Source organism: Mus caroli, unplaced genomic scaffold (assembly GCF_978045245.1).
Source record: "Mus caroli unplaced genomic scaffold, Mus_caroli_1 scaffold_14, whole genome shotgun sequence".
NCBI lineage: Eukaryota > Metazoa > Chordata > Mammalia > Rodentia > Muridae > Mus > Mus caroli.
In genome coordinates, this window is record NW_028227269.1 from 98,259,975 (window position 1) to 98,283,272 (window position 23,298).

A 23,298-nucleotide genomic window follows, 5' to 3' on the forward strand; every position below is an offset into this window, starting at 1 on the left:
TTGTTAGTCAAAGACAAATTGACACACCCATGTAAGTAGATGTTGATCAATCCAGGAATCTTGCAGGGGTACAGGAATGGAGAAAACCTGGATACACAAACCAGGGCAGTCAATTTAAAGAATTCAGGCAACAGAGAGGCCAGGCCCTGTCAGCTTTTATTGGTCTTACAATTCACTGCCACCCCTCTCCCTGTAGCCATGGCAACACCCACAACCAAGGCGTTCCAAAATTCACCTTTGGATATCCAGGATCCACCGAATGTGCACCTACGCACCTCAAATAAAACCAAGATATCACCACCCACTGAACTAAAACAACCCTGACCTCTTTTCCGTTTTCCAGATTTCTAATCCAACCAGGGAACTTTTTTTTTTTTTTCATTCTTTCACCACAGAAAAGAGGCTAAGTCCTGAAGTACGACTTTTTTTGGATAAATTCTTTTGTAGCGGGAGTGGACATCAGAGAAGGATGAAAACCGGATGCACACACAAAACATTTGCCTTAAAAAGGCAAATAAGTTGATACAATCAAAATCCAATTCTCGTAGCACGCCTGTGGGGCGAACTGTTTTGCCCCTATCTCTGGAGCGGAGAAACAGTTTCCAGCGCGGCCGCTTGGAGCACAGTTATAATAAAACAAAACGCATTAGGAGCCCGCGGGATCGTGCACAGCTCGAGCAAAAAATGACGTATTCGGGCGAGCTTTCCAGAAGGATCCTGCAGCTCGAGCAAGATGCGCAAACAGCGAGTCTCCTTTCTGCTGGTAGAGACGGAATCGAATCCTGTCCCCGGGTGCCCAGCCCACGACGCAAACCAAGCAGCTTTATTAGGGCGCTATCAAAACGCCTCCTCGGGCGCCCTCTTTCCCTGGTGACCAATTGTGCCCGGGGCGCCAGCCCGGAGCATTTAGCTTTCCCTCTCCATCCACATCCCTGGGACCGGTTCAGAAACAACCCACAGCCAAGAAAAATAAAGGCGTGAACCCAAATAAAACTGCTCTCGCAGAGCCTTTTTCGACTGGTCAAAGCCGTGGAAAAACCTGAGCCCCGGCCTGCGCGCCTTGCCCCTAGTAAAGATGGCGGCCATAGGCGGAGCCGCTCCCTCCGGAAATCCGCCGGTTGCCCCGCCAACCAGGACCATTCACGCGGAGCCCTCCACGCCCGCCGCGGCTTGACGCATTGCAGGTGCGGAGCGGCCAATCAGGCAGCTCGACTCTTTCCGGCCAACCACTGCAGGGTCTCTCTGGCCTATCAGAGAGTCCTTGTCCAACTCAAGGAGGAAAGAAACCTCAGCAGCGCCAACTAAGCACCCGGCTAGCGAGCGCGTTCGGAGGGGTGTGTGGCCATAGCCATGTGCTCCTCCGCGGAGAGATATAGTACCCTCGCCCCGCCCGGACCCGCCCCGCCCCACCCCGCCCGGACCCGCCCGTCAGTGTTGCAGGGTGTGAGGCTTGCTCTTCCTCCCCGCTACGTGGGCTTTAGACCCTCAGAAATGCATAATTGACCTACATCTATTAAGTCCCTGTGATGTGTTCTGTGTCCCCCCTAAAGGGAAGATGTGGAGCGACCCTCGCTGATTCCCGTCCTCGCAGGTGGCGCTTCTTTGCAGTCGCCAGGCGCGTTAGGGAAAACAATTGCCAGCAAGGAAGGAGAAAAACTTCCCACATCCTAAAATCCTTGCTCGGGTTGATCCCTTGTTTAGGAGCGCAGGGCTCAGCACCCCGACTCTCGGAGAAGAACCCTCATGTTCACTTCTGTTTCTAGAAGGACCAATGTCCCTCCCTATCTCCCCCAAGGCTAGGTGCCCCCGAGGGGCTAGAAATGAGGGTTTGATACAAACAATCCGGTGGCCAGCTCTTTCACCACAGTTTGCTCAGGTACGGTGAAAACTGTCACGCCTTAACTCACAGCAATTTGAGAAGCGGAGCCCGGAACCAGATCTAGCTGGGTTTCAACTACAGGTATGGCTCACTTTCTGGAGCCAGACTAACAGCTGTGAGGTTGCACTGGGGAACAGTAACTTCACAGCCCAGGAATCAAGAAAACCTGCGGGGAAGAAATGCTACCTGGTTATAATCACTGCTCTACGAACCCAGCTAAGAAAATGAAATCTTGTGGATTTCTTGAAATTCCCAATTTAACCTCCAAACATCTGTGGTTTTGACACATGAGGGTTTGGATTATCTGATTTTTTCCTGCAACTATCCTTCTTCGAAGCGTATGTTGTAATGGGCTTCTCTGGCATTCCTCCAGGTGCCTGCCTTGTCTTCATGTGAAACTCGTTCTTTGATCTAAAGGGATAGTCACCAGTTTATTACTGTTTCTTAAACGCAAAGATTTGTTCAGAAATACCTCCCCATAGAAACAGTACATCACATTTCTTTCCAGGTGTCCCTGGAGTGGGAAGTGTCTACTGTGACTTGTTCATGTCAAGCCAGATCCTGATGTTAGAAAGAGATCCCAGAATGCTAACAAGTTGAGAATTCTTGGGTAAGTTCCCTTATGCCTGGACCTCTGTTCTCTAGATTGCGGAATGAAAAGATCAGATTAGACAGCTTCCAGATTGCTTTCCAGCTGTAGTATTTGATCCTGCTATGAAGAAATTGAACCCTAACCTAATTGTGTCATATTTAGAACTGTATTTAGAACTATTCCTGTTTCTAGTACTTTCAGCTTTTCAAAGTTGCTTTAAAATTTTTTTTTCCTCTTTTTTTGGTTTTTCAAGACAGGGTTTCTCTGTATAGCTCTGGCTGTCCTGGAACTCACTTTGTAGACCTGGCTGGCCTCGAACTCAGAAATCCGCCTGCCTCTGCCCCAGGATCAGTGAATTATACCCTTGACCTGTGAGTGCCTTCGAGATGGGGGCCTCTTCAATATGTGCTTATATTTTCTACACACAGTAAATTGGCTTTTGAGCTCTAGTCCAGAGAAGGTCCACTGAAGGAGGGAAGGAATGGTTTTATTCCATTCCAGGTCAGTGGTAGAAGAGCCTAGAGTTGATCTGATGAATTACCAAAAAAAAAAAAAAAAAAAAAAGCAACTAGTAAAACGTCTGCAGTGTAGAGGTTACAGCTCCTCTTCTTGACTTATCTCTAATTTTGGTTTTTAAATTAAGGGCATGTCATGGAAGAATCATAGATATTAAATAACTATACTCTCTTTAGAATGCATGACTTTGTTTTGAAGAATACCAAGATTTAGAAGAAACTTTTTTTAAAAAAACGAAACAGGGCTGGCGAGATGGCTCAGCAGGTAAGAGCACTGACTGCTCTTCCCCAGGTCCTGAGTTCAAATCCCAGCAACCACATGATGGCTCACAACACACCCTCTTCTGGTGTGTCTGAAGACAGCTACAGTGTACTTATATATAATAATAAATAAATCTTTGGGCTGGAGCTAGCAGGGGCTGAGCAAGTGCAATTGACTGGAGTGAGCAGGGTTGACTGGAGCAAGCAGAGGTCCTAAAAATTCAGTTTCCAACAACTACATGAAGGCTCACAACCATCTGTACAGCTACAGTGTACTCACATACATAAAATAAATAAATCCTTAAAAAACCAAAACAAGCTGGGTGTGGTGGCACACGCCTTTAATCCCAGCACTCGGGAGGCAGAGGCAGGCCTGGTCTACAAAGTGAGTTCCAGGACAGCCAGGGCTATACAGAGAAACCCTGTCTCGAAAAACCAAAAAAAAACCCAAACAAACAAAAAAAAAACCAAAAAAACACCAAACCAAAACAATGTGAGTCGTTCAAACACTTCATTGGTGTTCCGTCTTGTTGCTTCTCTGGCCTTTTGTGAAGAGACAGTGTCCTCTCCCAGCTTTTGACTGTCTCTTTTTCCCTACCTTTTTTTTTTTTTGGTAATTTGGAGGAATAAATATCAGGATCACTTCTTGAGTAGACATGGCCTCCTCTGGTCTGACTAATTTATACAAGTGCCTTAAGACACAGTGGCACTCTATACTCTCAATCACAGAAAGGCTCCCTGGCCTGACTTTCCCCTTTTCCTGAGAAGAAACTGAACTCCTGAGAGTGAGAAGCAGGGGCTGGCGCAAGCTTTGGGATCTCGCTACACTACTGATTCCTTTGACTTTGGACCTCTGAAAACATTGTACTCAAAGAGCCGTTGTAATAAGGAAAGCGGGGAGTGTTATCATTCTCAGGACCTCCCAGTGATTATGGGAAAGCCTACGATGATTCGATTCACTTTGGACTTTGTTATTTCACTTGAGGACTGGCTGTGCAGAAGTGTTCTCTCCCAGCTAGGCCTTATCTATATACTGCTGGTTTAAAATCTTTGACCTTCATCTAAGTTGCTGACACCGTCTTGTGTTAAGCCTTAAGGTCTCTCTGCTTCTCTCCTCTTCAGGGTGGCCCTATTTCCTTTCCTCAATCCCAGAAGATCACAGAGAAGTGGTTTTTTTTTTTTTTTTTTTTTTTTAAGATGGTTAGCAAAAGAATGTAGCTACACAATTAACATTTTGTGTAACATTCTGAAGTTGTTTTTTTTTTAAGAAAATGGTAAAGTGCTAATTAATAATAATCAATAGTCATGCACCCATATTCCCAGAGCTTAAGAAACTGAGGCAGGAGGATGATAAGCTTGGGATCAGCCTGGGCTACATAAAGATAGTGAGGATGTAGGGAGAGGAGGAGAAGGGGAAGGAAAAGAAGACAAAAGAAAATATGGGAGTGGTGTGTATGTGTGTGTGTGTGTGTAGTCCAGTTGATAGTGTGCTTTCCTTGAACACATGGAAGCTCTTGGTTCAAATCCAACATGGTAGTATATACCTGTCATCCCAGAATTGGGGAGTATAAACAGGAGGGTCAAAAGGTCACAATTTTATTTTCATTTCACATTATGCAACTTTTAGCTGGCGTCTTCAGTTCTTTTCCAGGTGGTTCCACAGGTATGGCTGGGCTTGTTTAACCCACTGTGCTCTTTCCCAGATCAAAGTGCTCACTGCCTGGCTTTAACAGCACACTGACTCCCTAACTGAGCAAAAATCCAGAGGGTAGGAATGGCCAGGCCTTGGAGGCCTGTGGTCCTGCCATCCGGAACATGGGCTGCAGTCTGCATTGCAAACCACAGAGAGAAAACACAGAGCTGGGTGCTTTTGTTTAGCCTCTGCCTTGCTTTAGAGTTTGAACGTTGAAAATGCTTCTATGAAAAGCACTCACTAGAGCATCTACAGTAAGGTTTTCGTGTTGCAGTTGAGTTCTGATTGTTTTCCCAGGTTTCCAACTTGATGTGAAACAAGCACTCCTCTGAAACTGTGTTCAACACGTAGAGCTGGAGCACCAAAATCAGTGGTCTTGAGTCACAAATCTCCTGGGCTTTGGAAGACATCGATGACCCAGCAGCATGCCTTAGGAGTGGTGGCATGGTGGGGAGCTCAGGAGCCCAGGGCTTCTGACCTTTGGAGCCTGCCTGTTGAGGGTGCTAATTCTCCTACTGCTCACCCCTCCTACTTGATCCTTCAGCTCTTCACTTTTGGTTCTGAATTGACTTCAGACTTACTCTGCTGTTTTGGCAGACTGATCTTTCAAAGACTGAAGGGAAGAAGCACAGTCTTTGTATGTCTCTGAAGCTTATTGTTTGCAAGCTAATTCCACGTGTGTTTTCCCTCGCATGTAACCCTCACACCAAGCCCAAGGTGTATCATCATTACACCGGTTTCACAGATTAAATAGTTGGTACTGGGGAGCAAAGGAAACAAGCAACCTTGGAAACTACACGATGCTGTTTTACAATTTTGTCTTTTGCTTGGGAAGTCACTGTTTCTTTGTCAGAACTAAATGAAAAAAGCCCAGTAGCCTGCCATTGAAACAGTGCAGAATTTCTGCATTTCATTTGGCTTATAGAAGAGGATGTGAAATGGAAGGGAGTGTAGCTATACTCATTTGTACAATGGAAAACGCACTTAAAAGGACTTCTTTTCATTGATCACGTAAATCAGCCATGCTATTGTGATGCCTAGAGTTGGTTAATTGGTCAATGGCTCAGAGGATAAATAAAACTCCAGAAGCCTCTTCATTAGATTTGGGCAGAGAGATAGCTTTTTCAAAGTCCAATTTGCCTTTAGTATTTATTTCCTTCATTATAAAAAGCAAGGAATGGAGCTAGTTATGTAACGTCCCGAAGAGAACTGCAGACAAAGATGGATCAGCCTTTTGGCTACCCCATTAGGGCAGAAGGCACAGGTCAGAGTCAAAGCAGGGACAGTTGAGCATGTTCTTGGAGCCATGTGAGGGTACCACCAAATTAGGAAAGAGAGATTTTGTGGTAGGTCATCAATAAAGAGACTTCTTTTGCTTTGTTCAATTTAATTTCTACGTCTTCTGTTCTCTACGGTTCCAGAAGTGACTGCACTACATCTAATTCAATAATCTATTAATATTGGTTGAGCCAAAACTACTGTGGTTTGAATATGCTCTACCCAGGGAGTGACTAATACTATTTGAAGTGTGGCCTTGAAGTAGGTGTGGCCTTGTTGAAGGAAGTGTGTCACTGTGGGCATGGGCTTTAAGACCCTCATCCTAGCTGCCTGGAGTCCAGTTTTCTCCTAGCAGCCTTCAAATGAAGATGCAGAACCCTCAGCTCCTCCTGTACCATGCCTGCCTGGACACTGCCATGATCCTTCCTTGATGATAATGGACTGAACCTCTGAGCCTGTAACACAGCCCCGATTAAATTACTGTCCTTATAAGAGTTACCTTGGAGCCGGGCTTGGTGGCGCACGCCTTTAATCCCAGCACTTGAGAGGCAGAGGCAGACGGATTTCTGAGTTCGAGGCCAGCCTGGTCTACAAAGTGAGTTCCAGGACAGCCAGGGCTACACAGAGAAACCCTGTCTCGAAACCCCCCCCCCCCAAAAAAAAAAAAAAAGAGTTGCCTTGGTCATGGTGTCTGTTCACAGCAGTAAAACCCTAACTAAGACAACTATCTTGAGTTCAAAGAGTATAAGGTGGTAATGATTGAGGAGGTTTGAATGGAAAGAAGCCACTGAAGATGCAGAGCATGTCAACTAAACATGCTGACATGTCGAAACTAACATGGCATTTGTGTCTTCGGGGATCAGCAAAGGGGTGGTTCATTGCTCTAAACAAAGAATCGTAGCTGTGAGTTTTAGGATGCTGGGGGTGTCAGGACCACTGATCTAAGCACTCATGAATCCATCTTTCTTTTTTTAAAATGTCAATGATACCACCCAACAGAAGTTTATCCAGTGATGCTTTCTTCTGCACTGTCCAATGCAGTAACCGCCATCTTTATGGGATTATGTATTGCTAGCAGAGCTGAAGAAATAAATTTAAATTTCTTGCTTTAAATAGCTACACATGATTAGTGGCTACTGTAATGGATAGTTTAGCTCTGGATGGACAAAGGCTATTATTCACTATGAATAAAAATCCAATCATACTATTATTTTACTAGATCCCTTTATGTTTGTGTGTGTGTGTGTGGTGTGAAAGCATGTGAGGGTGCACATGTCTGTGTGGAACACAGGAGTATAGAGAAGGAGTCAGATGTCTTCCTCTATCACCCTCTCTTGTCTTACTGTCTCAAAAAAGGGTCTCTTGCCGGGCGTGGTGGCGCACGCCTTTAATCCCAGCACTCGGGAGGCAGAGGCAGGTGGATTTCTGAGTTCGAGGCCAGCCTGGTCTACAAAGTGAGTTCCAGGACAGCCAGGGCTATACAGAGAAATCCTGTCTCGAAAAATCAAAAAAAAAAAAAAAAAAAAAAAGGGTCTCTCACGGAGGGGTTTGATTATGCTTGGCCCTTCAGAGGTGGCACTGTTAGGAGGTGTGGCCTTACTGGAGGAAGTGCAGCCTTGTTAGAGGAAGTGTGTCACTGTGAAGGCGGGGCCTTTAGGTCTCATCTATATGCTGAAGTCTGACCAGTGTGATCTAGACCCTCCTGGTTGCCTGCAGAAGAGAGGGCTCCCTTCAGATCAAGATGTAGAAATCTCAGCTCCTTCTCCAGCACTGTGTCTGCCTGCACACTGCCATCTTTCCTGCCATGATGATAATGGACTACACCTCTGAAACTATAAGCCAGCCCCAATTAAATGTTTGCCATTGTAAGAGTTGCCTTGGACATGGTATCTCTTCACAGCAATGAAATCGAAATTAAGATTGAACTGGAAGCTGGCTGTTAAGGCTGCCTGCCTGGTTGGCTGATTTGCTAGTGAGATCCCAGCATCTGTCTATCTCCCTGTCTTCCAATGCTAGAATTACAGTCACATAAAGCCATGCCTATCTTTTTATGTGGCTGCTGGGGATTCAAACCCAGCTCCTCGTGTTTATGCAGCAAGCCCTCTCACCCCACTGTACCATTTCCCTGTCTCCTACTAATTGGATCCTAACTTGTGGAATTGTCGAGACCATTTTCTTTGATATATTCTGCAATCAGCATCAATTTGTCTAATTTAGCGTTACAGTTCAGTTTTATGCCCATCAAGGTCTTGGTAACATTCCAACGTGTGTCAATCGCTACCTCTGCTCTTTAAGAAAACTGAGTCACAAAAAAACCCCAAACCAAACCAACAACAAGAACAACAACAACGACAACAACAAGAGCAACAACAAAACCCTACCATGCCAGTTGACTGTGATCCTCCCAAGACCGAACAATTACTGAAAGTCCGTTGTCATAAATCCGGGTTATGATGAGACCCCTCCCCTACACATCTAGAAGAAGTGGTACGTTACTGACTATACTTTGAATACTGATTCAAGGTAATTTTTGCATTTGGCTTTTGGTTAAGGAAAATAGTTGCTTAATTATTTCCCAAATGATATGATTTAAAGGTTTGGTCTTGGTAGCATGCCCCTAAAATCCCAGCATTCCAGAAGGAGAGGCCGCTAGAGTAGTAAGTTCAAGAGCTGCCTGGGTTTCATAGAGAATTCTAGGCTGGCCTGAACTGCATGGCAAGACTCTCAAAAAAGCTAAACAAAACAAAAAAAAACAAAAACCCCTACATTACACAATCTGTCAGATGCCTCTTTTTAAAGGAGCTTGAATTCAGTCTGTTTGGGTTCCAGATGCTTTCAAACATTCCCCAAAGCTAACACAGTCAGATTCTTCACAGCAAAATCCCTCACTTAGATACCAATATCTGTTCTAGTTTGTTTTCTATTGCTGCAGTAAATACCATGACCAAAATAAATTGGGGCAGGAAAGGGTTTACTTTAGCTTACTGGTTATATAGCCCATCAGAGAAGCTCCTAGGCAGGAGCTCAAGGCAGAAGCCAAAGGATGCATGCTGGTTACCAGCGTGCTTCCTCACCCCAGCCAGCTTAGTGCTCAGCTAAGGTTCCTAGATGGCCCAGGCCCACCTGCCTAGGGACGGCACCACCCATAGCAGGCTGAAACCCTCCTGCATCAACCACAAATTAAGAAAATGCCTCACAGAGATGGCCACATATCAGTCTGATTTGGGCAGTTCTTCAGTTGAAGTCCTCTCTTCCCAGGTGACTCTAAGTTTGAATCAAGTGGAAGGCTGAAGTTAACTATGACATCACCCTTTGGCTCACACTCACGGATATGCATCATTTTTCGTTCAGTTGTTTTAACTGAAAGCATAAAACTAAGATCTTATCCCGTTGGACATTTTACTCTCTCAAAGCATGCACTCGGTTCCTATGTCTCTATAACCAACGGCTGCTTGTGACTTAAGAGTTCAGTTGGTCAAAGCATAGAGATAATGAGGTCCAAGACGAGCCAGTTATTTCTCTGTGTCCTGGCTCCCTATCGCTGACTCCATCGTGTTGTGTTGTATATGGCTTTGGGGAAGGTATGGAAACATTTGGAACTTTAAGCTGGAAAACCTGTTAAGCCCTCAGTATTTAGTGGACTTTTCTCTAAGAACTTGGAAGACAAGATGACTGAAATAAATGCAGATGATGGAGGCCTGGCCTGGAAAGGTCCAGAGGGAACTGTGCCACTCAGAGACGTTACCAGGGTCGTTCATGCGATATATTTGAATTAAGACCCTTTGGAAGGGCTAGAGAGATGGCTCAGCAGGTAAGAGTACTTGCTCTTGTAGAGAAACCTGGGTTCAATTCTCGGAACCCACATGGTGGCTCACACCCATCTATAACCTCAGTTACAGGGAATCCAACAGACCTGGGACACATATATGCATATAAAGTAAAGTAAATAAATCTAAAACTTTTAAAAAGGGTCTGTGGACGTGAAGCCTTTGCTTCACTTGGACAATGAGTACTGCTCATGTAGGACAGAAAAATCAGCTGTGATTATAGAAGACACCCGGCTTGCTGAGGTAAAAGCCTTCTGGAACTATTTCCTTCGTGTCAGCACACAGAAGCTGTGGTCCAGAGGGGCCAAGGCTGCGCCACAAGCTGGCAGCTGAGCTTGGCAATGCTTACGAGCCTCCCACGTGGTACTGGTTTGGGCAGCGTGAAAGCTGGATTGAAGGGGTTCCTGAGAGGAGCTGAGGCTTGGCACAGGGTGGTCGAGATTCCTGGCCCGGGGCTGCATTCTTCTTACTTCTCTTCTATCTAGCATGATTTAATTTAAATGATTTCACATAGAACTACTTTCTTTAAATATCACAGAATGTTCCATAGGCTTTTGGGTTCTTAGTATATTATGGCATTTTTATGTGGCTTTTAAAAATTGCTGACCTCTTCATAAATTAAGACGTTAATTCACTGGGACATGAACATTCAGTGGACCTATGTTGTCAGACAGAAAACCTGACGTATGAAGTAGGCAAGTCTCTAACATTGTATCTTTAAATTTTCAGATACTGATTTCACTAATATACAATCTAATATTAGAGCCCTGAGCAAAGGCTCACGCTCTAGTTTATGCCCAATCACCGCCTCACAGGAAGATCCTGGGCAAGTCACTTGACCTTCTTATATTTCAGTGTGTGAAACTAGCCATAAAACTGTGCAAAGCATGACCTCATTACAAACCCACTACACTTGAAAGCTAAGACGCGCTTTGATATGTTAAAGAATTCCAAAAGAGCACTCATTTGTAAAATATAAACAAACAGAAAATTGTTCTATGAGGATTAAGATAATTCTAAGGTGAATTGCACTTAGCAAGTAAAGTCATGAAAAGGTTTCAAAGCACTTTATTCGGTGAAATCGTTAAATGACACAGGAAAGTATTTGACAGGTTTTGCAAAACCATAGATTGTAGCTATGTAAGCAAAATAACTATAAGGGATGGAAGACTACCAGAAACAAAAGGACCCCAATAATTAAACATATTTTCATTTTTAGGACATCATTTCTCCCTTGTCACTGCATACCAAATGTTAAAATGCATTTAGCTAACTTCCTTAGGAAGTCTGACAGAAAAAAAATATCCAAATTTCTTTAGTAATCATTAGTTATAATGAGCTTGGCTATGTAGACCTGTAATTCACTGGATTATTGACTATGCTTTAAACTGAATTTGTATTAGTCTCTTTTCTGTGAACATAGGGATATTATGTGTCTGGCTGTGAATGGTTTTTAAACCATTTGCAAGAGGGTCAGCAGTACCCTTGGGGGGTGGGGGCTTGCCTGCTACAGCTTCTCCTTAAACAGCAGGTTAACCCTTTCTGTAGCATTCTAGAAAGAACAAATTGAAGCGCAGTCCCACAGTTGCTGACATTCTGTCTGAGGTGATCCTAAGAAGTCCTCTGATGTTTGCAATGTTCAGGGACATTTTTGAATCTTTTAAAACACCTATCTGCAAACTTTGACAAAGCCAGGAAAGAAAGATAGCTAGTCTTTCCGGAGAGGAGCATGCTAATCACACATTTTGCCACAATTTCTGAAAGAAGAAACAACCTGCAGCTTGTCCTGGCCTTGCAAACAAAAGATCAGATTCTGCGCTTTGTCTTGGCAAGAAACGAAACTGCAGCATTTTGTTAAGATTTTCCTCTTCTTCTTTAAGTTCCAGACTCCAAACTAAGACCTGAAACAATTTTTGGTCGTCCCTGTCCCCACCCCCACCCTAGTTTACAGAAGAATGAAGAATAGTAAATTTGAAGGTTAAAACATTATTTAAGGACTATAATTAAGATTGTAATTAAGATAGTGGAGCGCCCTACTAGAATCAATTGGCTGTGCAAGTTCCAGCTGTAATCAGAGTGATCCCGTGTATCTTTCCCCTTCTTTGTAAATATCAATTTATGAATTTTCAGGACCAGGACAATTAGGAAAAACTCAAAAGCATGGGCTCTGAGGGCGACATAAGCCGCTCACTACGTTAATTTTAGAAGCAGGCCTAATAGAATTTGCCACAGGAAATAAGGAACAAACCTAGCAAGGGACAACTCTTCAAGCATCTTTAAAATTTTAGTAGGTATGTAAAAACACGAAAACTAGACTGGTTGAGTGTGTCAACACCACACAGACTTAGCAACTGAGCTTCTAACTGTGCCTCGGACACTTCTCCAAAATGAGAAAAGTAACATTATCTGACCAATTTCTTCCCCAAGGCCAACCACTGTGTCTTCAACACAGTCCTTTCGCCTCTGCAGCTAAGGTTGATTCCCCCTCCCCCGCGGCTGTCCTCAGCCCCTAGATCTCCTGCAAGTCCTCCCCTGTGGGGGACCCAGGCTTGGTGGCTCTGCAACCTCGAAGCCCCCAGGAGTGGTGGGAGGGGGACACACAGGTGAAGTGGGGCTGAGTGACGGACACGCGCCTGGAAGCCCGGGACGGCCCCCCAGATCTCGCTACGCAGGCTTTCCAGCTCTAGAGGACTCTTGCAGCAACAGACCAGCACCCTTGCTCAGGTCTCCGACTCCCCAGGTGCCCCCTGCCCGCGTAATAGGCCCGCCGCGCCGGGCGCGCCTGGGGGGCGGAGCCTTGCGCTGAGGTCCGGCTGCCGCAGCGCCGCCCTGCGCGAGGCGGTACTGCCGCGGCGGAGGGATACCGCTCACCGTATATATATCGCGGCACACAGGCTCGCGCTACGGCAGTGGTGCTGGGAGTCTCGTGTCCGTGGTGCCGTTACTCGAAGTCGGGCGGCGGCTGAGGCTCAGCGCACAACGCAGGTAGCGCGTTAGCAGCAGCAGCGGAGGCAACTCGGCGGTCACAGCCCCTGCGCTGGTGCAGCCACCCTCGCCTGCTCCGTTCTTCCTTCCTTCGCTCGCACCATGGTAGGTTGGGATCGGCAGTGGCAGAGGTAGCAGCTGCCCGAGCTTTCTGAACAGATTTGTAGTTGAGTCTTGGGGTCTCCCCCTTTTCCTGGTTGAGGTTACCCCCCAACCCATTTTGCCAGGTGTTACGCAGCAGCTGCAGTGAAAGGGGCTGTATTTTCGGGTGTGCATCTCCGCTTTGGCTGCCAGGGAACCTCCCCTGAGTTTTGGGCGCCTCTGGGGCTGGACTCTACAGCGGCTGGAGCCGCTGCCACAGCTGCACCGGGGCCTTCCGCATCCACCCCCTCCGCCAGCCCCGCACCCACTGCATCCAACGCGCCGCACCCGGGCTGCCTGCAGCGCAGCGCCTCGGCCGGGGCCAGCGGGGCGGGGGAGCCGGGCGGGGCAGGCCGCGACGTCCCGGTAGTCAGTCCCCGACCGCGGAGAATGAATGGGTCGCGGCGAGCCGGGAGACGTACAGGGCTTGGACCGCGGACTCCGGGTGTCCTCAGCCACCTTCAGACCCCCTGACCAACCCAGTCGGGCGTCCTCCCTCGCCTGCGGTCCCCTCCTTCCTCCCGGGGGGCGCGGCGCGGGCGTGAGCTGGGAAGGAAGGAGCCGGGGAAGGGTGGGGTTGGGGGCAGGAAGGCGAAGGCTGGGGGGCGGAGAGGGCGGAAGCGGCCGCCCTGCGCCCGGGCGGGGCCCCGAAGGGTGGCCGCGCGCGTGGCTGGGCCGTGCGACCCCGGTCCCCTTCCCGGTGCCGCGTGAGACGGGCGCGATCGCTCGTGTCCGCGGGGAGGCCCCTTCCCGCGGGAGGTGCTCGGCTCGCGCTAATTGGGGCGGCAGGGCGGGGGAGGAGAGAGTTGGCGCGCTCCTCGGTTTCCATTAGAGACGCAAAGTTTCTGCTGGGGAGGAGGCGGCGGCAGGCTCAGTGCCTGGGGGAGCAGGAGCGGTGGGAGGTGCTGGAGATAGGCAGCACCAAGGTCCTGGGGCCCTTTTGGGTCTTCACCCTAGTGCGGCCCCACGCCCGGCATGCCCCTTGTCCCTCGCTGCTCCCTGGGCAGCAGGGAGATGCCCATCCGTACGTTTCCGCTTTCTCTGCCGCCTCTGGATTGCCAGATGCGAATATGTGGTTGGCCGTGTGCGTGTGTGCCGTAGCCCCCTTCTCCCTCGCCAGGCAGAGCTGACATCACCAGCAGCACCTCCTGCCCTGGCAAGGCGGCTAGGTCTTTCTCGGCAGGTTCTGGAACTCCTTTGACCCAAGGCCAGAATGACTTGGGGTTGAGGTGGGGGAGTCGTTGTCCCGAAGGCACTTGACAGGCCTCTAGTCAGAGAATTTTCCCGAGGAGGTGGAACTCCTCTCCTTGGTGAGCTGGTTTCTCCTACGAGGTGTGACAGTGCTTCCTGTCGTGCAAGACTGACATGGCGAGCATTACATAAATCGTGTCTCCATTTGCCTTAAAAGTAGCTTCCAGTAATGGATAGAAGGGAAGACCCACTTAGAATTTAAAAAGTAGAAGTTCTTTCTCTCCCAAATCGATAATTAAGGCGAGTTGCCACAGAAAAGAAATGAGCTCCAGTGCCACCGGATTTCTCTTGGGGTTTATTTTATAACTGGCTTTATTAAAGCATATATTCTCCTGGCTAGAGGCACAGGTTCAGAGGTGCAGAAACTAAATAAATATTAATGCAAATGAAAACCACCTTTGTGGCCATTTAGTACCTAGAACATGGAAATACTGAGTGTTGGCATTAAAGCAGCGTCCCTGTCAATCTTAAGGTGGGCAGGATTAATACCAGGAAATGATAATAGTTACTCCTGTACACGAGGAAAGGGGTAACGTATCGCCTCATAATTGTGGTGGTTTCTGTGTGCTTTATTTTTGCAGTTTTGTAACAGTCCTAGGATTCAATCTTTTTCTAGCTTTAGAATCATAGGATAATTTGACTGAAAGGCATTAGCCATTGTAAATGGTAGGCTTTTAGCAAATAACTGCCTAATTTAAATGATTGGAAAGCATTTATTATACTGAAATGAAACCTGGGTTGGTAACCCATTACTGTATATTTTTCTACTTAATTGTTTCTCATAAAATGGGCATAAAAGCCTGTTAATCCAACCCAATACCATTATGTAACGCCAGTGTGGAGATTTTGGAGGGCCCAAAGCTATGCGCAAGGTGCACTAAAAAGCCTGCCCCTGGACAGGATCCTGGTCCTGGCTGCCTTGTCCGCGGCATTGGGCTGGGTCTCTCGGATGAAATCAGCAACCGCAGTGTTTATGGCGCAGTAGATGGCGCTCTTCCTTCTCTGCCTGCTGCTGCAGCTGCTGCTGAGGGTACTTTCACCACTAGAGGCGCCATTTCCCACATTACGACTGACTGGTTTCTTTGCAGTGCTTAGCGCAAGCCGCAGGCCAAGCAAGCCAAGCAAGCCAAGCAAGCCAAGCAAGCCGCAGGCCACAGAAATGAAGCCAGCAGAGGCTGTCACTTCTTTGTCACCCTTTATTGTTAAGCTAGCTTGAACAGTTTTCCTTTATTGTAGTAACTGCCACTAAATGCCAGTACTAATGATTTCAGCACACTTTTTAAAATACTGATTAGGAAAAAAAGCCCCACAATTTTAAAGTATAATTAGGAAAGCTAGGTTATTATCAACCAAATTTGTCTAGATTAAATTATGATCTTTTCTTTCTCTGCGTAGGCTGATCAGCTGACTGAAGAGCAGATTGCTGGTAAGTTGAAGACTCTGGAGAGGCCCCAGGAAACTGGGACTAGGCTCTGCTTTGGCCTTGTGTCTCCTCTCTTGTCCCTCCCATCTACAATCTGTGTGGTTTTCTAAGAATTCTTAAGCAGCAACAGTGAGGTCAGGTATTTTAGGGATGACATGGAATGGGCTCTGCTATGCCTGTCACACTCGGGTGTGCATAGCTGTGCTGTAGAATGAGATCCACCGAAGCTGCTACTCTGAAATAGACTTCATAGTTCTTAGGCCATAAATCTTTTAGTAATCTACCAGGAAAACTCTAAAACACATGGAAAGGTAAACATTAGAGTTGTAATAATTGGAAAGTGAGACATCAACTTGGGTTTTGTTTTGAGATGGATGTCTTATACTGTAGCTCCGGTTATTCTGGGACTTGCTATGTAGACCAGGCCAGATTTGAACTTAGATCTGTAGTTTGCCTCCAGAGTGCCACCATGCCCAGCAACTTTACCCTTTTAATGTTCCCACCTTAATGTATTAAGGACGCTCATTGGGCAAGGACACTAGCTGCTCTTTGCAGAGGACTCAGGTTAGGGTCCCAGGACCCATATGGAAATTTGCAGTGGCTTAGAACTAGTTCCAAGGGGTCCAATGCTGCCCTCTACCCTCTGCAGACAGCAGGAACGAATGTGGTATACATAAAGACACATATACAGGGGATGCAGGCAAGCACTATACATAAAATTAATCAATAAAAATGTTTCTGTTTAGGACTTCTGAAAAAATGTCCTGAGTGTGACAGAGAAAGAGTGTGGTGACTGCCTGGGAGTGCATGTGTCTAGTAACCACGTTGCTATGAAACAAGCTCACTGTGGCTATAAAAGTGCAGCAGGAAGGGACTCTGTTGAAGGGACTTTATTGTACCTGGTAAATCGGCAGTCTCGGATTACACTTAGTGACCCATTTAAGTATGTTCAAGCTAGTTTTCTCAAAAAGTAGGATATTGTGACTTTATTGAGCCTGGTCACTAGTGTTTGTTTTCTGGGCTACTGTGTGTTAGCCAGACCAACAGGTCGATTGTGATCGTTATTTCAGTAGGTTGAGGCCAGGTGGGTCCTGGCAACTCAGACAGCTTGTTGTGGCAAGCCCCAGTGAGGTGTGTGTCACAACAGTGTTGGGTAAAAACATTGATTCTAAAGAGTCAACTTCTCTTTTCAGAATTCAAGGAAGCTTTCTCCCTATTCGATAAAGATGGTGACGGCACCATCACAACCAAGGAACTGGGGACCGTCATGCGGTCACTGGGTCAGAACCCAACAGAAGCCGAGCTGCAGGATATGATCAACGAAGTGGATGCTGATGGTAAGGGCTTTAGAACTGAGTGAGCACCAGGGTTGTGTAGTTCAAGTTCAGACTCATTACAGAATGTTTCTAAGGTCCCTAGAGCAAAGCTGTGTGCAGAGTCACTTTCTCTGGTTGCCTTGGCCTCCTGACATTAGAATAGAAGACTGTAGGCCTGCCTGTCAGGTCGCCCTGCTGGCTGCCTAGTCTAGAGCATTTCCTGGATTGGATCACTATTGTTCTTTTCTGCTTACTGAGAGCTACAGCCCAGTCTTTTATCAGCTGCCTGCTGAGGCTGCACCAAATCCTGTGTGGGAAGTAAAAACAAGTTGCCGGAGAACCTGCTCCTTAAAGGAGCTGTTGTTTCTCAAAGGAGGAAGAGCCCGAGGGCATTGGGTGGAGGGCGCACCCCTCAACTTTAGCAGAGTCTGAAGACTATAAGGAATTTGTGGAATCTGAGAAGGAAAGCTGTGCAAGGCTCTGGGCCAGCAAAGCCAGCAGCTTCCCCATGACCATTGACTGTTCCTCCTCTAGATTACAAACTTACTGCTCCTATTTGTCAGTGTTTGGAGGCACCCTCTCCCCTAATTGAAAAGTCACATATACGTAGGAATGATAAGTGTTAAAGGAGCTAAGAAGGTACAATATGAATCTAAGGTGTGCTTTCTAGACAGTTGCTATGAGAGGAGCCATTAAGTGTCGTGATGGACTTGGGTTTTGTGTGCACACTGAAAGACTTCTAAAGGTTCTGCTTCTCGGCGCTGCTTCTGAGTTGATCCTCTGTACGGCAGCATGGGCTGGGCCTTTCCTGTTGTATGTAAATCCTGGGAGGCCAGGCTCAGTAGGGAGCGTGTATTTGACTATCATATCATATGGAACAGTGGGAGAGGTTGAATAAAGCCTTGTTTTGATACCAAAGGCTATCTTCTCATGCTTATAGATAACACTTAGTTTTATTTTGCCTTACATGAATAGAGAGTCTTTGATGGTGTGTTCGCTTATATTGGTATGTCACTGTGGGGATTGAACCGAGGGCATGAAGCCATCCATACACACCAGCCTTGGCAGTTACTTGTTTTAAATGTTCTGGTGAAAATGAATTGTAAATAACTACTGGTTTTTTGGTTTTTTGTTTTTTCCCTAATTTTATTTTCATTGATTTGAAGCTAGTGTTAATCTGGGATTTGTCTTTGGGAATATTTATCCCTTAGCTTTAGAGGAGTCACTGAGAATATTGGCTTTTGAGTGGATTCCTCTGACAGTTTCTTGAACATTAATGATCCTAAACTGAAAATGGTTTCTGAGCTTTTTCCCCCTTCGTTGGGGGTTTAGGAGCAAGGGTGAGTGAGTGCTCAGCGTATAAGAGCCCTGGTTCAATCCTCAGTACCGAAAAAGGCCCTGCTGGGTAGGGACGTGGCTAGAAAGGACTAGGGCTGGGAGTGCACCTGGACAGGCCTAGGGAGACTGGCCAGGGGGTAGCAAGGTGTTTTCTTCTCTCATCTTTTTCCCCTAAAACATTTTGTACATCACTAGGGCATTATTAGTCAGGCCTGAGGAGTCTCCCTGGACAGGCAGTTGCACACTTCCTTTTTCTTTGCCCTGCCTCAGTTTTCATAGTTGAGAGTTCAGGTGCAGCTTCCTTTGCACCTGTAGGTGCTCTGGGCACCGCCTAGCAGTGGAGTCACATGATGTTGTTGCTCTGGGAGATGTTGGAGCATTTTGGCTAAAGAAGGTTAACCTAAGAAAAACAGTAGTTTATCATTCTGGTTAGCACTTGAATCCCTGCAGATGCCGGGACATTCCATACCATGGCTCTTAAGATTATCGCTGCACAGGAGTGTCAGCGTGATACTTACCCAGCATGAACTGTTTCTCTTTTAATTAAAGGGAATGGCACCATTGACTTCCCAGAGTTCTTGACTATGATGGCTAGAAAAATGAAAGACACAGATAGCGAAGAAGAGATCCGCGAGGCATTCCGAGTCTTTGACAAGGTAATCTTGCACACTTGCCTTGGAGAGGCACATATCATGGTGCCCTGTGCTGGCACTGCTGAAAGTTGTACCTGTTGGCTGGTTAGAGTTGGCCTGAGTGTCTGACTCCTGTAAGTGACAGTATTGGCCTGGCTGAGGTGAGGTCCAGCAGAGAGAAACACTGAATTGACTGACCCCATCTTTGTTCTGTTTGGTGTCTGTGTGCTTTTGAAACCCGTCTGCATTCTGTGTTTGATAACTGGTGGGGATGGGGATGGGGAGGGCTGCTGTGCAGAGTTGGCATAACTCTGGGAGGAAGAAGAGTGAGTTCACTCAGAGAGATTGTTCTCTTAAAACCGCCACCCCAGTGCCTTGTGACGTCATTGCTTGTTCACAGGATGGAAACGGTTACATCAGTGCAGCAGAACTGCGCCACGTCATGACAAACTTAGGAGAGAAGCTAACAGATGAAGAAGTAGATGAAATGATCAGAGAAGCAGATATTGATGGAGACGGACAAGTCAACTATGAAGGTAAAGGCTAAGTGTAGCTTCAGCCTGGTTTTCAGTAGCCCTCGGGTCTGTTGCATCAGGTCAGCGCCTGCTGTGGATGGTCACCGCTGTGCTGTACACAGTAGGTGTGTTGGCCACAGCTGCTTTTGAAGATACTGAAATGTTATGGTTATTTGTCTTTTCAGAATTCGTACAGATGATGACTGCAAAATGAAGACCTACTTTCAACTACTTTCCCCCTCTAGAAGAATCAAATTGAAATCTTTTACTTACCTCTTACAAAAAAAGAAAAAAAAAGAAAAAGTTCATTTCTTCACTCTGTTTGTATCTAGCGAAGCTGAATGTCAGAAGCACCTTCTGTCCACACACAAAGTCTGCATGTATTGGTCGGTGGTCCTGCCCCTAAAGTCAAGCCCTACATCAGTTTTACAGTATAAATACTCGTACTACCTTATAAGGAAGCACTTAGTGGACTCCTTAAAGTTCCATTTGCTAATGATTAATACACTGTTTGGGCTGGCCAGTTTCTCATGCATGCAGCTTGATGATTGAGCACAGTCAGGCATTTGTATTAAAACTGAAAAATGGAAAAAACAAATTCAAAATCTCAGATGGCTTCTAGTTCAATCTGTTCAGATAAATTGTCAGCAGCCAGTTTACTGCAAGCAAACATTTAAAATTGGTTTACCTCAGGATGATTGATGTGCAGAGAATGGGTGAAGGCTAAACTCTGAGACACAGCCCCAGAAGTAGGACAGTCCTCATCAAGTGCCCCAGTCCCATGGTGACAGTGACACCCTGGTGGCGAGCCCGAGTGTGATGGTTCATTGCTGTGCGCATTGCATTGGAGTGACTGAACAGCAAGGCTGTCACCAAATCCCACACATTTTATTAAGGAATGTTTCCTAAGGGAGCACCTTTGGACTGTGTTTTAGAACCTGGTGAACCATGACTCGGAGCCAGCAGAGTAGGCTGTGTCTGTGGACTTGAGCACACCATCAACATTGCTGTTCAGGAAATGATAATTTACGTCCATTCCAAGTTGTAAATGCTAGTCTTTTATTTTTTTTTTCCAATAAAAAGACCATTAACTTAAAAGTGGTGTTAAATGCTTTGTAAAGCTGAGATTGGAAGGGGGACAAGACCAAGGCCGCTGGAGGGGAGGTCAGCATACACAGAGACACCCAACATCCAGTGCAAGCTGGATTTCCCACCAGGTTCTCTAGCCACAACTCCTGAAACCAGACAGACTCGGAGTTCTTTGCCATCTATGACCACGTAAGTCTTGTTATTTTCTGTGTCATGTGCACATGCACAGATCACAGTCAGTTGATGTTCAGACTAGAGCCCTGGTGAGGGAAGGCCTCTCCAGCATACAGTTAGGATGTCTTGGCTGTGCGGCTGCTGACCTATTGTAACTACATGAGGCCATCTGTGCAGGAGACATGATTTAGTGTGTCTATATTCCTATATTCACTGTGTATGACAGAAGCAGGCCAAACAAAGACACTACCTTTGATTCAGTTTGTAATTTATGGTTATACTTTAGCCTCTATACTTTATTATTATTTAAGTTAACTGCTTTTTCTCCCCGTTAAGTACAGTTAATGCATAACACTCTAGCTTGAGAGCAAAGAAACGAAACAATATCCCAGAATGAATTCCCTGTCTAATTACAAACCTGTAACCAAATCGTAGACCTGCTGGTACTGGTCCCTTCCAAGGCACTGGTCTACTTAAAAAGCCCCCCTTAGAAGTGTGTTGCATTTAAAAAACAAGGGCCTTATACATTTTTCAGGGTGTTAACTGGTTGTATCTAACTAGCAAGGAGCTTTGGCTTCCAAGTTCGGGGGTGTCGGAACTGGCAGGCTTCTAGCAAGGCAATGAGAAGCCCTTGGCAACCACGTGGTGCACACGGGGCAAACCTCTAGATCCCTGGTTGCTCCCTCTTCCTGCTCCCTGTCTTTCTGGCGATTTGTAGCTCCTTAGATTTTTTTTTTTTTTTTTTTCTGCCAGAGGGATGGGTCCGAGCAGTAGAGAGGAAGACATTGCCTGAGCACTTCTGTTCATCCTTGGACTGGGTGGTTGGCACAGGCTGATGACTTTGACTTTGGTATCTGAATCGTTAGGTATTCCCTCCTGGTAGAGAGGACTGGGGTGGGTGGGTGTTCCAGGTGTGAAGAAGTGAATGGCAGTGGATATGTCTTGTAAGAGGATTAAATCACCCAGTCTATGACCCAGTCTCAGGCTTGTCTGTAACCTCTTGGTAATTTCAAAGGGGTTTGGAGGTGACTTTTTAAAAAATTGCCTCCTATCTTTTACCAAGTCTGTAGAAGCTGGGTAGATGATGCTTTAACAGCCCCATAGCCTGTCCTAAAAGGTTACCTCCAAAGCAGGATTCTTGTGTAACTAGGATTCCTGCATGAGAACCAGAAACCCTAACCCCCGGGGAATGTGAAGCTGGGGTTTGGAACTGTAAGGAGGCAGAGCCCCCCCCCCCCCCTTGAGCCTTCTGGCATCCTGGGGCACAGGCAGCCCAGGGCTTGGTGTTGGCAGTTTGAGTTTGTGAGGTAGAGTGGGGTGTCAAGGCAGTACCCCTGAGGTCAGATAGCACTTTCCTGTAAACTGTCCCTCACTTATAACTACTCTATAAATATATACATATATTTATATAAATATATATATATAAAGTGACTGACTAGTTAACTGGCATCCTGCTTTAGCCTGAGACTTGCCCTAAGACACTGCTGAGCCCTTGGCACACCTCTACATAGTGTGTTTTCTGTCTGTTGGGGGGAGCTGTTGAACAAGGCAAACATCTTGATAGTTCAGACGGGCTTTAGTGTACTGTTGCCAGGGAAGGCTTTTTCTGATTTTTTGACAAATTTTTGCACACTTTAATTGGTGTCTTTGAGCAACTTAAACACATTGAAGATGAGCTATTGTACATATTTTTATATTCTCTTTGTAAGTGCATGTCCAGCTTGTAACCATATTGTAAGGAATGGCTGCCCGGTAGGCCTAGTGTTACTGTCACACAAGAGGAATAGCATCTATCATTCGCCCTTCAGCATCCTGGGAACTTCTTCTTGAATGAAGACTGTAAATTTGGTCAAGTCAACTCTTAGTTCAGTTATCTTAATCATTTGAATGATTTATCGTGTGTCCTATGTGTATTTCTCTTTGGCAGCGACCAGAGTTACACTGATGTGTCCCAACTGACCCACTCAGCTGGCGGTCACCTACTTAATTTTTTTCAATACCCCTTGAAGTTGTCCGGTAGAAGACAGATTATTTGCTATCTATCCCTTTGAGTAAGAAATGAGGGATGTGTGCTCTTCCCCTATATCTACGATGTTCGTTAAAACACTATAGCAAGGATGGCGGTAGTCCTTCTGTTGCGGAAGTCACCCTTCACTGTGGCTGTTTGACAAGGAGTTGTACTTGGGCGTTGTGTAAATCTTGAGATAAACTTTTGGAGATTTAACCACCTCTCTGACGGGGGACCAACTCTATGGAAATTGTAAATAAGTTTTATTTATAAACCTGGCACTGTATTCAATAAACATTTCTGCAGCCTTTCATCTCTTAACTGTGAACTGTGTAGGTTTTTAGCTCTTATAGCTTCCAGTTCCCTTTGCGGTATACAAGA

At 46.2% G+C, this 23,298-nt stretch overlaps 1 protein-coding gene and 1 long non-coding RNA gene across 2 annotated transcripts; both read left to right on the plus strand.

Annotated features, from left to right (window-relative positions):
- Positions 1 to 1,474: 1,474 nt before the first annotated feature.
- Positions 1,475 to 6,266, plus strand: LOC115032811 (uncharacterized). The gene is made up of 3 exons (XR_003838474.2): positions 1,475 to 1,960; positions 2,388 to 2,489; positions 5,238 to 6,266. It is a non-coding gene; the product is annotated as an uncharacterized LOC115032811 (long non-coding RNA).
- Positions 6,267 to 12,927: 6,661 nt separating this feature from the next.
- Calm1 (calmodulin 1) lies at positions 12,928 to 20,744 on the plus strand. Its single transcript, XM_021178562.3, has 6 exons — positions 12,928 to 13,135; positions 15,818 to 15,848; positions 17,039 to 17,182; positions 19,049 to 19,155; positions 19,532 to 19,667; positions 19,832 to 20,744. The coding sequence occupies exons 1-6, from the start codon at positions 13,133 to 13,135 to the stop codon at positions 19,858 to 19,860; spliced, it is 450 nt and encodes a 149-aa protein (XP_021034221.1). The 5' UTR covers positions 12,928 to 13,132; the 3' UTR covers positions 19,861 to 20,744.
- The last annotated feature ends 2,554 nt before the right edge of the window (positions 20,745 to 23,298 follow it).

Coding starts and splice junctions, on each gene's coding strand:
- Calm1 (XM_021178562.3), top strand. Junction 17,183..19,048: donor CAACGAAGTGGATGCTGATG/GTAAGGGCTTTA, acceptor TTTTAATTAAAG/GGAATGGCACCATTGACTTC. Junction 19,668..19,831: donor CGGACAAGTCAACTATGAAG/GTAAAGGCTAAG, acceptor TTGTCTTTTCAG/AATTCGTACAGATGATGACT.